Source organism: Camelus bactrianus, chromosome 3 (genome assembly GCF_048773025.1).
Source record: "Camelus bactrianus isolate YW-2024 breed Bactrian camel chromosome 3, ASM4877302v1, whole genome shotgun sequence".
Taxonomy (NCBI): Eukaryota; Metazoa; Chordata; class Mammalia; order Artiodactyla; family Camelidae; genus Camelus; species Camelus bactrianus.
In genome coordinates this window covers 43,142,382-43,158,156 of record NC_133541.1, presented here as the reverse complement: position 1 = coordinate 43,158,156, position 15,775 = coordinate 43,142,382, and the positions used below count along the sequence as shown (strand labels likewise).

Genomic DNA, 15,775 nt, shown 5'->3' with positions numbered 1-15,775 from the left:
GGTCTAGGTTTTTAACACAAAACACTATGCAATCAAGGTTTCCTGACAAATGACTTAACTAGAATAGAATGCTGTATTTTCTCTTTGTCCTTAGCAATCAATACACAGCTCACTCATCAATTCTCGAATTTAAGACAATTCAACTAGGATATCATCACCTGAAGACAAAGAAGCTGAGATTTCACTATAACAATTTCACTACTATCATTAGGGTCTAGAGTGCTGCCCTTTGTCTCTTTGAGAGCATCCCTCTTCTGATGCATGTAAAAACTATGAAGCATTTTCCTCTGTCAATTTTCTTCTCTCAGCCATTTCAAGCAGAAAATGAAAAATTCTGAATTTTCAACTGTGTTAAATGAGAGCTAATAGTAAAATAAAGAGATAGCATCTGAAGTTTTCTTTTATATCTTCTTGAAAGATGATGCAATACCGTGGACAATACAGTAAGAAAACTGCAGAATGACAATTTTCTCAAACTATTGCCTCATCCTTCTGGCAAGTCCATCATTCTTTCATTTTAAAGTATTTCAATCTTTTCATGCACAGCTGAGAAGAACTGGTAAGTAATGATAACTAATAATAAAATAATTCCTAGGATGATAAAACAGCAAAATGCTTCAATATAGGAAAAATAAGATCACTGAGATCCCTTAAGTATCTTAAATTTAAATAAGGGTCCAATGATCCCATATAGTAGCTACAAGATAGAAGGAATTTTATTCTATTTTCTTTTAAATAAAATTAGCCTATTAGTCAGGGTTCTCCAGAGAAAGTAGAAAATTATAAAGGCTATCAATTTTAGTAAGCTCATCAAGAGAATCAGGAATTTATAGCATTAGACAACTGACTAAACTATGTAGTCCAAATAAACTAAGTAACTTGACTAATGTTACATAATAATAGAATAAGAATTCTAATTAAAATAACCATTAAATGGTAACTTACAGAGCACTTTAATTAGTTGCTGACCTCATTACAAAAATCATTATCTATCTTAATCCTCACAACATCCAATGGGGTATGCACTGTTATTTCATTTCCACATTACCAAAAAGGAAACTCAGTATCAAGGAAAATAATAGTGTGAGGCCACTCTTATCAGGATAAGGCTAAGTCAAGATTCAAATCCAAATTTACAGAGAGCAAAATCTCACCACTCTCATATAGTGCATCTTAAGCATCTTTTGAGTTCCATGTTATCTTATTTTTTTAATTTAAATAGTCGATTTACAATGTTGTGTTAATTTCTGGTGTACAGCGTAGTGATTCAGTTATACATACATATATTGCTTTTCATAGTCTTTATCATTATATTACAAGGTATTGAATATACTTTCCTGTGCTATACAGTAGGACTTTGTTATTTATCTATTTTATATACAGTAGTTAGTATCTACAAATCTTGAACTCCCTATTTATCCCTTCCCACCCTTTTCCTCCCCTGGTAACCATGTTTGCTTTCTGTCTGTGACTCTGTTTCTGTTTTGTAAATAAGTTCATTTGTGTCTTTTTGTTAGATTCCACATGTAAGTGATATCATATGGTACTTTTCTGTCTCTTTCTAGCTTACTTCACTTAGAAGGATGATCTCCAGGTCCATCCGTATTGCTGCAAATGATATTGTTTCATTCTTTTTTGTGGCTGAGTAGTATTTGTGTGTGTGTGTGTGTGTATCACAACTTCTTTATGCAATCATCTGTCCATGGACATTAGGTTTCCATGTCTCTGTTATTTTTAAGATCTTTATATTATTTTAAAGGTGGTCCTTAATTTATAAAAATTCTATTCTCATCACAACTAGTCAATATATACATTAAAAGCCACAATTTGGCATTTATAGATGAGTAGAGGCATGTAACATTTCTGTAGACAGAAGAAAGACTCTCGAGAGAAAGCCAAAGGCTCACAAAATACTGGCAGTATCCACTGAAAACCACTATTCTGGTTTATAGGAATGTGATTCAAAACAATTCATTTTCACTGAAAAAAAAAAAAACTGAAACAACTAACCATCCATATTTCAATTAATTTTATAATCAGAATAATACCACATATAAAAATAATTACTAAGCCTTCTGACATAATATTTCTAATGTATTATATAGTCATTCATTTAACAAATAACTACTGAAAATTTACTATATGGCAGAGACTGTTCCAAACTCTGGGGTAAACAGTAAGTGAAACAATGTCTCTGCCTTCATCAAACTTGCATTCTAGTGAGAGCACTGAGGGGGAATTGTCAAACTGGTTTCTGGAAAAACTTTTCTGGCAGTATGGCAATAAACATAAATATTTAAATGTACCAGTATTTAAAATTGGGTTTGGTTTTGATATATCTTCTGGCAATTTGATAATATATATTAATACTATAAATGTGCACAGGCTTTAACCCAACATTTCCATTTCTAAGAATTTATCCTAGAGATCATTAGAAAAGTACACAATGATATGTGTACCCAAATGTTTATTCCAATAATAATTTATCAGCAATTAAAAACTAGAAACAACCTACATGTCCATCAATAGAAACTGGGCAAGTAAATTAGAGGAAACCTATGATTAATTTTATCATTTAAAAAAAATTAGTACACCAACAGTAATTATATAGGTTTAGCATATAATCATTAAAGACATGACATAACAATATTCCTGATGTAAGAAAAATAACCATACTACCTACTGAGCTTAAGAAAAAGCAAGTAAGTTTAAACTTAAAAACTTTTGCACAGCAAAGGAAATCATAAGCAAAACAAAACAACAACCTACAGAATGGGAGAAAATAGCTACAAATGACATAACTGACAAGGGACTAATTTCCAAAATATACAAACAGCTCATACAGCTTAATATCAAAAAAACAAACAACCCAATCAAAAAATGGGCAGAAGACCTAAACAGACATTTCTCCAAAGAAGACATCCTGATGGCCAACAGGCACATGAAAAGATGCTCAATATCGCTAACTATAAGAGAAATGCAAACCAAAACTATCATGAGGTATCACCTCACATCAGTCAGAAGAGCCATCATTAAAAAGTCTTCAAATAATAAATACTGGAGAGGGTGTGGAGAAAAAGGAACCCTCCTATGCCGTTGGTGGGAATGTAAATTGGTGCAGCCCCTATGGAGGACTGTATGGAGGTTCCTTACAAAACTAAAAATAGACTTACCACATGATCCAGCAATCCCACTCCTGGGCTTATATCCAGAGAAAACTATAGTTCGAAAAGACACATGCACCCCAATGTTCAGAGCAGCACTATTTACAACAGCCAAGACATAGAAACAACCTAAATGTCCATCAACAGATGACTAGATAAAGAAGATGTGGTATATACATACAATGGAATATGAATCAAACATAAAAAAGAATTAAATAATGCCATTTGTAGCAACATGGATGGACCTGGACATTGTCATTTTAAGTGAAGTCAGAAAGAAAAAGAAAAATACCATATGATATGGCTTACATGTGGAATCTAAAAAAAGGACACAAATGAACTTATCTACAAAACAGAAACAAACTCACAGATATAGAGAACAAACTTATGGTTACCAGAGGGAAAAAGGGTGGTGGGAAGGGATAAATTGGCAATTGAAAATCTTGCACCCCTTGGGGAGTGATGGAAATGTTAGCTATCTTGATTGTGGTGGTGGTGGTTTCATTGGTGTATACATCTATCAAAATTCATCAAATTGTACATCCGAAACATATGCAGTTTACTGTACAGGAATCATACCATATTAAAGGTGTTTAAAAAATACAAATTCTACTTACAAACCAAAAACAGACTCACCGACACAGAAAACAAACTTATGGTTACCAAATGGGAGAGGGCGGGGAGGGATAAATTAGGGGTTGGGAATTAACAGACACATGTTACTATATATAAAATAAACAAGGACCTACTATATAAGGGAATTATATTCAATTTCTTATAATAACACATAATGGAAAAGAATCTGAAAAGAAAAAAATGTACGTATGTATATAACTGAATCCCTTTGCTGCACACATGAAACTAACATTGTAAATAAACTACACTTCAATAAAAAACTTTAAAAAAAGAAAAAGCAAGTAAGGAAACAGCATGTAGGTCTTATTTATACAAAACTGAAGAAGAGAGAAAGTATGTCTTAAAGAATAAGCATTAAGATGTCTTAAAGGATATTTACAAATGTTAGCAATATTTCTGTAAGTTTTTAAATAACTTTTTATTTCCTTTTCTGTGTTTTTTAACTTAAAAAAAGTATATAACACTTTCATAGAAAAAAATAGTCTTTGCCCTATAATGATGTACACTAGCAGTTTTTTAATTCTTTTAACAATAGAACCATTATTGCAATCAAAATTTTACAGACATAACACTAAAGATTTTTTTTTTTAAGTGCAGCTCTGGCCAAATCTAGTAGGACAGACCTAAAGACCCAATTAGATATACTTTTCCTGTAATTCCTATGCAGTCCCCAAAGCAATCCACAGAAAGTAACACTTTAGCTGACCTAAGCTCACTGTGAAAACTAATACAGATTTGAGTACACACATGTAGTACTCAATACATATATACAATAATACAATCATATTTTGTTTAGGAGTAAAATATATGCAGCTATATATTTCTGCATATAGGAAAAGTATATGACACTATACAAAAATGAGTAAACATCACAACTTGTGCTTATCAATGGAGTTTTCCCCTATTGTATATTATTTCTTAAAATCGATTGCAGAGTATGTATAAATGTTATGATCCATGGGGTGGGGTCGGGAGGTGGGAATCTCCTTTTAAGTATACAAAAACAGACAAAGGAAAATACCAAGGGTATCAATCTGTCTACAGTGACCCTGGTAATGTTATAACAGCATTCAAATTCACAAGAGCTCACTTGAATTCAAATTCAAATTAACATTCTCAATGTACCTAGGTATCTTGAGAACTATCCTAGGCCTATTTCCTCTCCTTCACACAAGAGCTGCTTTGATGTAGTGAAAATAGAACACATGTCTAAAAGTGTAGAACAGTATATACAGACAGTAAAAAAAACTAGATGGTCACTGTATAAAAACTTTTAAATGAATACCAAGTAAAAAGAATAAGCTTTATAACATTTAGGATAATATTAAGCACTTTCCCAACGTTATAAAAAAATAAGACTTTTTTCACTTACCATCACTTCCATATTCTTATGTGGTTCTACAAATCCATTAACAGTTAACTTACGCAGCACTGAAAAGTAAAATCAAGCTTTACTTACATCTTATTTTTTCATATTTTTTCCTATTAAAATTATAATCATAATAAAGACTCAGAATCATAAAGCTTCATCAGGCTAGAGGTTAATCTAGCTTAATTCTTTCATTTAATAGATAAAGAATGGTAACTCCTGGTAATTGGTTGGTTACTAAATGAGAAAGATTGAACTAAAGCCAAGTTCTTGTGACTCAAAAGCAGTTCTTCTCACTTATAACCACTCATGTTTCTACAACCATATTTCATATTTTTGTTTAATTTACATAATTTTTATTACTTCTCACTTGGAATAGCCACTGTATTCTGAAAGTGAGAGGGTTACCTCTGTTCCATAAACCTTAAACTATGACTCAACAGTAACCAAAAACCTTTATTCAGTTATAGGCTACATTAATGAAAATACAGTATCTTTTAAAAGGAACATAAAGATTAAACTGTATTTTCAAACCTGGAATAGACTACAGTTCTTAATTATAAGCATCACATTTTATGAGTAAACTTATGTATACAAGAAGATAAGCAAGATAATAGATTTAAAGTCAGATCTAAATTTAAATCCTAGCTCCAACGTCCACAACTGCTATTATTTTGGACACTTTTCTAGATCTCATATTCCTCATCTATAAATTGTGGTTAATAAGTCCTACTTTGTAAAGTTATTAAAGGATTCAATAGTACAATGCATGTAAAACACTTAGAACAATTCAGTAAAAAGAGGATGGTGGCAGCTTAAAACTACAAATTTTAAAGTCACTCCACAGCATTGTTTTCTATACAACTAAAGAGTTATTGTTGATCGGGAGGGTAATAGCTCAATGGTAGAGAGCATGCTTAGCATGCAAGAGGTCCTGGGTTCAATCCCCAGTATCTCCACTAAAAATAAAGTTAGCGTTCATGAGGTGGTCTAAAGGCAGTGTATCAAAACTAGGTTTAGAATGCAACCATCTAAAGACCTTCAGTTTCATACTATCAATTACTGCAACATAATAGCAGAAAACAGGGTTCACATTGTGTCTCTTATTCTGGACAGGCTCTTTCCCACCACAGGATCTTGATCCACACTATCTGGGATGGTCCCTTCTTTCTCCCTTTATCACCTAGTTAACTTCTACTTACCCTTTATGATTTTGGGTCAAACATCACTTTCTCAGGAAAATCTTTTCTGGGAGTATTATCAATTATCATAACATTATACGTACATATATTTGTGTGGTAATTCTATTATGTCTGTCTCCTCAGTGCCAAGAACGTATAAATTTGTTGAATGAAATAATGAATATATGCATGTCTAAAAGATACTAAATGCACGCAGATATAAAATCAAAGATTGCATGTAGCAAAAACTCTAGTCCTAAGTATTTAAGTTATAAAAGGATAGAAATTTATAGCTGGACAGAACAAGTATTTTAAAGAGAAATGCTATGGGATTTTTCTAGGTCAGGGATGCCTTAGAAATGCTAATGTGTATGTAAGACCTTGAGATGTTGAGTTGCTGAAAAGCTTAAAGCAGCTTAATACAGAGTCAAGTTGTATCATTTCTGTCAGGGTTTAGGCTTTCAAATCAGTAATACAAGAAAACTTTACAATCACAAGAACTCCTGAAAATTCCTTAATCATTAAATACAGTACTTACTGCTTTGCGTATCTAACCTGTATCAGTTTCTCTATTTCTTTCTGAGTAAGCATTTCTAAGGCCTTTTAATTTCTTCCTCAAGAAGCTGACAAAACCACCTCCACTCACTTATATAACCACCTGTACAATGGACTGGATTTTCCTTGTCAACAGTCCTTGAAAATAATTCAAGTTTGTCCACAAGGCTCACCAAGATGTACTGACAGCTTGGGGTGTGTGCATTTGTCTGTCTGGTTTATGTAAGTGAGGCATCAGAGTAGTGCCACGAGTGTATGATGGCATTTTAAGGTACTAGGGTGAGCATGATAAACGAGTTTATAAATAAAACAGAGAATGCAAAATGAGCTATACTAAGAGAGAAATAAAGACTGCTTGGGATCAAACTAAGAAACATAAGATAAAAGAGCTTTAGCAACCAGAACAGAAAGAAGACAAAGAGAATATGACAAATAAAATGACTGTGAATGTTTTAGAAAGGAAAAGAACCTCAGAACACATTCGTCAAGATAAACTCGGTTCAAGGAAGGTGAAATAGAGGTATATGCCAAGGGAATGCCTACAGGCAAAGCACAGGAAAACACAGGCCAACATAGTACCCCATCAAGCACCTTCTAAAATCCAAGTGAGCCTGAGCTGAAACAAGAAAGATGGAATCTGAGTTTTCAAGGAAAAGAGAGCCAGGAGACAGAGTTCAACTAAGCCTTGGGGACAGAAGTTTAGGAAAGTTGTCATGACAATAATAATGGATTGAGAATGAGAAATGAAGCAAAAAAGAAGAGGAAGTATTTTGAAAGGAATATATTCAGAGCCATGAAATCCAGTAATGTGAATATAACTTAAAACTATCCATTTGAACTATGTGTGCTTCCATAAATCAGTCAGGGTAGAGGAAAAGCTATTCTCACAAAAGAAAAATAAACTACAAGAGCCCTTGTGTCTGAGGGAAATATTAACCCCTTACTTTTCCACCAGTGCAACTGGGAACAGAGAGTCCATCCAGAGGAACTATCTGGTGACTGTTCTAAGGTACGTTGTTTCAAAAATAAACATGGCAAGTTTAACCATACCTTTCAATGACAGTAGAGTTCGCTCTAGTGAACTTAGAACTGTAGCTTCATTGCCAGAAGAAACTTGTTGAAGGAATGTGTCTGTATGGTGATTCCACAGAGAGCAGGCAAAACTATAAATTCCAGAAGCTAACTGCAAAGATATCAACAAATTTGTTCATAAACTTATTACATAATCCAGTAATCAGTTAGACCTACACAGTAATACATTTTGGTTTTAAAACTGAGCACATACCTTCAGTGAGATTTAAAATAGTCAAGAATCATGTACAGCAATATTTCAAACATTTTGAGTCACAATGCACAATAGCAAGTATAGTTTACATTGGCTGTTATGAACTCGCACACATGTGCACACCACCCCTCAAAAATACTATTAGTTCCTTGAAACATTACTTAGCCTAATGTCTGCATTGCAGTTTGATATTTCCTACTTTCCATCTTTTTTTTTCCTCCACTAATAGCTGCAACATTCACTTTTATATACACTGACTTACAGACTGTCACTCAGTTTATCAGATAAATCAATATACTAAGAAATACAAAGAAGTTAAAATTTCTATGTTCTGCCGATCCTACCCATATGGTTTTGGGCATTTAAAGTCAAGAACATACAAACCGCATCACTTGTCAGGTTGCTTGCCTATTACATACTGGTATATGAAAACCTGACTTATACTGAGATCTTCCCATGGTTTCTTCAGCTTTTTTCCAGAAGATCTAAGCACCATCCAGCTAAGACTACAGGCCATGTACTTTAAATAAAAGTGCATATGACTAGCTATCATTAGCACACTTCAGAATGGTTTTTTTCTTATTCGAGATATAAGTATGTCATTTCAACTAAGTAAACACTGTATTGACAATGTTAGGCATCAGAAACCAGTCAGAAATGCAATCTTGTAAATATAATATTTCTATTTAAAAAAAATCAAATTCCATTTCTATTATTTCAATTCAGTAATTTTAATGGCCTGTGCCTCCAGGTGTAGAAAAAGAGCTTTACCATATCCCCAGGCAACTCTGCACATATCTACATAGGCCACAAAGGCAAAGGCTTGAATCTCAGCTAGTCTGAGTCTTGGTAGTACATCTTGTGATCCTCCTGGAATATGAGAGGGTGAAAGGCTTGTAAGCAACTGCTAAAAGACCATCTCCTGCTCACCTCCCTATCTCCTCTGTTAGGCTGTCACAAGATAGTTTCTCACAGCCTCCAGGGTTCTGAAAAGGCATAAGGCATCCTATCCCACTCCTAGTTTCTCTCCCGCAGAACAGAGCTGCAGAACACAAAACCACTTAGTTAAGTCTCAAATGGGCTTCTCAGCAATGGGGCATCCCACAGCCTGGACTGGAGTTATCCAGTCCCTATTGCTTTGGTCATTCTTTTTGGTGTGTGGGACAAGGACCACAGGGAGTCAGTTCTGATGGATAACTGCTCTTCTCTTATCAAAGATAACTAATAAACTGTCTGAATCTAAAAGTGACTCATATCTTCACCAAGCAATCAGTCAGGCTAGGCCTTGGCCCTTCCCTTGTCCTGTGTACATGCTTGACAACAGGTACCATGGCTACTTACTAAGTCATTTTAGCATATTTTCAAGTATACAATTAATAGTTCAGAGAGTGAAATAAAATTTAATCCTAATGTGTTATTATAGCCAAAATACTGTGTTGTTAATTATCTCAATCAATACAGTATTATAGCACAAGCAACAATATCATAAAAAGAGTCTAAAATTAACATCATCCCATAAAACACTGTTATAACAAAGAAGCAAATATACATTCTAAACAGAAGGGACATGATACACGGGAAAAAAAGCTTTACCTCAAAAAACTTGAAAGTTTCACTTACAACTACAATAAATTTTAATAATTTTCTTAGTAAATTAAATCATTTCTGAGAGTCTGAGACTAAAACATACGTCTAGAATCAGAAAATCCATCATTCTAATTTTTATCACACTCACAATATAATTTTACATTGAATTCTATACTTTTTCAAACATATAAATCAAAAATATTTTTCAGCCAGAATAAAGGGAAAGAATAGTAATGGAAGGATTTAGAAGCAGAGAAGAGGTAGGGATTCTACATAAGACCTAAAAGTTAAGTTTTAAACTAAAGTATAATTTTTTTGTAGAAAATATTTCAAAGAACAAAAAAAATGAAATCTATAGCCTTGGCTTTAAGTTTCAGACCCATTTGGTACTCAGTCTATATATGAGAAATAAAATAAAACCCAAAAGGTGCATATCCAAATTTCAAATAACAACAGAAAACCATTATATTCTGAATCTGCTTCTTGCTTAAAGAAAAAAAAAAATGAAACCTTGAACTGTTTTATAGTCTTTTGTATCTCCTCCTTAAAACAATTTGCTTAACATTAACTTTTACATACAGATTCTATTAAAATTGTTTTTATATAGAAATTTTTTGTGTCAGTGTACTTAAAAGTCATTGAACTCTTTTAAAAGGTATTTTTAGGATACAAGTATCTATGCAGATAATGGTAATTATTTGAGAAAAATAATCATACTAACAACAGAATAAAGTTATTAAATCCTACTCTGCTCTAAGAGCTGCTCTTACCACAATCCAAAAACTAGATATTATTGCTATTTCCCTTTCACAGTAAGAAAACTGAGGCATAGAGAGGTTAAGTAATTTGTACAAGAGCAAACAAGCATAATTACTAAAAGGGAGAAAAAGATTTAAACAAGGGAAAGTGCTCAAACCCTGCATTTTTCCCCCCTTAACGAAGAGAAACACTGGGTATTGAACCCAGGACCTCATGCACACCAAGGATGCACTCTACCACTGAGCTATATCTCCGACCCACCAGAGCCTGCATTTTTAAACTCTATGTTCTAATGCTTCTTAAAACAGTTATTACCAATTACACAGTAATTTAGTAAAATAAATAGCATTAGCATTATTCGTATAAGTAAATTCTATTTAAACTTTTAAATACAAAAACATAAACAGATTTAAATAGATACTATCCTATACATTCGGAATTGATACAGTAAACCCTGTTCTCCAAAAATTATATAGGGACCGGGGATATAGCTCAGTGGTAAGTGTGTGCTTAGCATGTGTAAGGTCCTGGGTTCAATCTCCAGTACCTCCATCCAAAAAAATATATATATATATAATAATTCAATAATAACAAAATTTTCTTACCATGACTACCAAAAGGGAAATTTTCCCATACACTAACCAAGGTCAATACTGCTCTTAATGTGGATGCAATGAACTGTCTGAATTAGAATTTCATCTGACAAGTTTTCCAGTATGTCCCAACTCGTCTGTGTACCACTCAATAGAAAAATGTGTCCTTCTATTCTATTATTTGCATACAATACCTATGCAAGATACAGCTAATATAAAGTGAATGTTTTTCTGAGTTTTTTATACATAAAATTCACTCAGTCATAATAGTCATAGAGTCTTTTATCCAATTCTCAATATCCTCATCTACCACTACAGGCCAGACTCAATTTTTTAAAAAAAATGGTAATCATTCCCTAGTTCCTCAATTAAAAGTAAGATTAAGCTTGAGAAACAGAGTTGTCAAAATGGAACTTGGGATCAGCTTAAGAAGGGTAATAAATAGGGAGAATTTGCCACAGTAAATCATCAGCATAATATTTTGAAATCACATCAGACATATTTTAAAGGTATTTTATAATAATGATAGAAAAAGGGCAAAACTATCTTAACTGTTATAATTTTTTCAAGCACTAATTTGGTTACCAGGAGAATATCCCTTTAAGAATTTCATTACCTACATATACACAATGTAAATTACAGGATACATACTAAACATAAAAACCTCCTCACTCATTCCCAAATCAAAGAACAAAATATATCACAGAGCATCTCTAAATACTGTATCAAAGCTTCTTATTGTCACAAGAGCTGGATAAAAGTATTTCATCATGGTGGAATCAAAGTAATTAAAATTCTATTTTAGTCCATAAAATCATCCTCTATTTATAATTTGATTCTAGAACATGAGATTCTAAAACTTTCAAATAATCAAAGGTTCTACTCCATTCCACCTTAAGCAACTTTCATCAATGTTTGAAATATTCACCCCCATTTCTTAAAAAAAAAAAAAGAATAAATAGTGTATTAACATTTACAAATAACAATGGCAGAGTTACACCTTGATCTATTAATTCTTCCCTCTTTTTGGACCTGAGAAGTAACAGTTTGAAAGTACTACTTTAGGACCAGAGATACAAAGAGCGGATAACAAGTTGGGAATGTAGCAGGTATTAGTTTGGCATACAGCAGGTATTGCTGAATGAAAGTATACAGCACCTGTGACAGAAATCAAGGAAAAAACAGCAGTATGAAGAAAAATTTAATTAATATTCTCCTTTGTTTCATATTCCAGTTCTGCAGCTAAGCACCTAGTTAAGGACACTAGACATCTAATACAGCTCCAATTCATAATGCTTTTAGCTAGCCTACAGAAGGGCTCTACACAAACAGGGACAGAGTAAAGAAGCAACTGCACTATTTGAGCCCAAAGGGGAAAGGAGGGAGACAGATAAAGAAAAAAGAAGCCACATGAATTTGGGAAGGAATACTGCTAACTATCCTGTAAACATAAGCCCTGTAAAAGTTTCTATCTGCTCCAGAAAATACCAACTAATGTATGCTTACAGAAGGCTCAGCCGGAAAAGGGAAAGTAATGAAGCACAAGTAGGAGGGATAAAACCATTTCTTCTACATTTACTTTTCAAAAATGTAGAGGGGGGAGGAAATATTCAGTCAAACAATATGAAAATCAGTTATTTATTGACACATTTTAAGTAATGGTTCGTGAAAACCCCCAATACTTGCGTTTTTCTTTTTCTGAACCAGAAGAAACAGTGCCACCCACTGACTGCTTAGCAGCTTTAACTGAGAAGCACACAGGCTTCACTTCCTGAATATCAAAAGCAAAACATTACAGGAAGTTTTCTTTCTTTTAGCATTTTAAATATTCCTAAACCTTTTTAGCCTCCAGACCACTGTAATCACACTTTTCACCTAAGAAAAGTCAGCACCAAAAAATGTTTAAATCAAGGTCTTGTCATTGATCACTAACACTGGAGTAATAAATATTATACATAGACTGTAGCTGTCAAAACCTGCTTAACCTAAATCGAGTGAACAAGACAAACAATCAAAAATGTTTTTTCAACATTTCAATGGCATGAAAAAAAAAATGAATACTATTCTAACCTAAAACATACTTGAGACATGACCAAATGTGACGTACTTGCCATATTTACTTTTCTGGCTCAAACAAACTACTTATAAAAATTGGCTGGAAGTATTAAATCACTCTTTGTACGTGTTTTAAGGATGATAAAAGTTAAATGATCATATCTGTTAAAGTCACCAGATTAAGCCCAAGATGGACTCGCTCATCCTAAGTCCCACATCAGCAAAACCAACATTTAGAACTAAGGTTATATGCTAGGCTCTCCCAGGAAAGACATCTAGGTCAACCAGTCAGTGCCTGCCCACCCAACACAAGTTACCTGACCCTGCTCTAAGACTTTCCTGTGCTCCAAGGAAAGTAACCCTTCTTTAACCAATCAAGTAAGGCCAACCAGTCTAACTTCCTTGTCCCTGCTCACCTTAGTCTGCAAAAAATCTCTCACCTTGCACAAATCTTTGGAGCTCCTATCTGCTGGGACTGGATGCTGCCTGATTCATGAATAGTTGAATAAAAGTCTCCTCAATCAGTCAACTATCTGTGGAAAATTTTCTTTTAACATATAAAAAAAAAATCCATCTTTTTATAGATGAATACCAAAGTATTTAGTAATAAAATATCATGATATCTTGTAAATTACTTTAAAATAACTTAGAAAAAGCAACAAAGCAAAAATAGCAAAATGTTAACTGCTAAAACTAGGTGATAGTGTAACACAGTTAACATTTTCTCTTTTCTATATATTTAAAAAATTCGTAACAAGTAACTTTTAAAATACCTGTACATTCTTCATACTAACAAGTAGTAATCAGCTTTTTCCTCAACACAGTATTTAAATATAAATTTGTTTCCTTAACTATGACATACATACATATCAAATTACCAAAATATATTAGGCCAGAAGCTTTGATGCGCACAAGACCTCAAAAACAATTTCCAATCAAATTGCCAATATCTCTCAACTGATATTTATTAACTTTCAATGAAGGACATTCCTAAAGACTTGCAACATCTCTTACCTTCTTACTTTTTAAGTAAACCCGAATTTCTATTTTGTTCTCGAACCTGTATTGGTACACTTCAGGCCCAGGAAGGTCACTCTGGCCCATTTTCCAAATCCCTGAAGTCCTCTAATCCTAGCAACAGCCATAAGGCTGTCTTTAGCTACTGATGCTTAGACAATGCTCTCATGTATCCAGGGTACAAACTCAGTATGAGGGAGGAGGAGGTGAAACTGTCCTTCTCTCCATTTGGGATCCTATCTTTGTTCACAGCTGCATTTCAGGCATCCAACACAGTGACTAGCAGAGTAGGAACTCGAATATTTGTCAAATGGATACACAAATGGGTCAAAAACCAAAACATAAATCAGCACTGCTTCAATAGCCCCTTTTCCTAGGACCCAGACAAGTCATTATGAACCATACAAAAAGGATAAGCACCATGCTATATTCAAAATCTCTTCTGTTTAGTGCATGGCTCCCCACCACCCACTTTTTTTTTTTTTTTTTTTTTTTGGATCAAGCTAGTCACCTTAAGTCTTTTTTCCCTTAAAGTCCCACCAAAAGGTTCCTCTTTGCCTCAAATTTATATAAGCCTGGACACTCTTTCTCTCTCACATACACTTTCTCTTAAATCCCCACATAGGCTCATAGCACAAATGATCCTTTATATATTATAAGAGTCATTCTTTGAATAATGTGTTTAAAAGTCAGCATGAAATTTGGCAGAGCAAGAGACAAGATCTAGAATCAGCATTTATTTGGCAATTAGAATCACCCAAACAAAACCGAAAACAAGATGAACTGAACCTACTTGATGATTTGCTTATAAATACACATTTATCTTTTATATAAATTTCACTATACTATAAATATCCTGAAGGCTTGAGTTATACTATATAAATGGCACCTTGGCATTCTCAAATTTAACATTCATAACTTCAGCTATTTGGGAATTTTCCCTAAGGACGACATCATGAAGTTGTAAGTTAATAAGGCATAAGTATGAAAATCTCTGCTACCAGACTATATGATCTATCTTATAATAGTCAAGCCATCTCAAAGCAGCTATGTGGTTCTGTTTTGTTAGTTTATTTAGAAAACAGTAACTCATCAGGAAGACTCTCCTGAAGTAATGTAACCTGACTTCACCTTGCCTCACAGTTTCCTCTTATTCTCATCATGCAAATAATACGTATGCTGTTAGTGGGAACATTATTGACCACACATCTTTCAATTTTAAAAATTCTGCTAAATTTTAGCCTTGACTATAATAACATAATACAGTGTCTAGTTTTCTTCTATGGCAGGTTCTAACAGTTTACTAAATAATCTTTGAGGGTCTGTGTCTTAACATTCCCTATGAATGTCAAGAGACAATTTGTGTCTTTCATCTCCTTCAGCATCATACATATCTCTTGCACATAGTAGGCAATCAATACCTACTGACTGACTTTTAGGAAGAAGTAAAAATTTAAGATTAATTCCTAATATATACAGCCTTAAAAATCATAATAAAAACTGGTTAGGGAAAATGCTCTTTTTATAGATTCATACTCTAAATATTATTGAATGAAATGACATCAAGACCTGCT

At 33.5% G+C, this 15,775-nt stretch overlaps 1 protein-coding gene across 3 annotated transcripts in view; it reads right to left on the bottom strand.

The window, feature by feature from the left end:
• The window catches only part of IPO11 (importin 11), a 177,358-nt gene that overhangs the window by 123,432 nt on the left and 38,151 nt on the right, over window positions 1-15,775 (bottom strand). For all 3 annotated transcript variants that reach the window (XM_045525079.2, XM_045525080.2, XM_010966247.3), the window contains exons 6-7: window positions 7,956-8,088; window positions 5,173-5,231 (exon numbers count right to left, since the gene is read on the bottom strand). In XM_045525079.2, coding sequence (XP_045381035.1) covers window positions 5,173-5,231; window positions 7,956-8,088 — 192 coding nt within the window. The remainder of the gene's footprint in view (window positions 1-5,172; window positions 5,232-7,955; window positions 8,089-15,775) is intronic.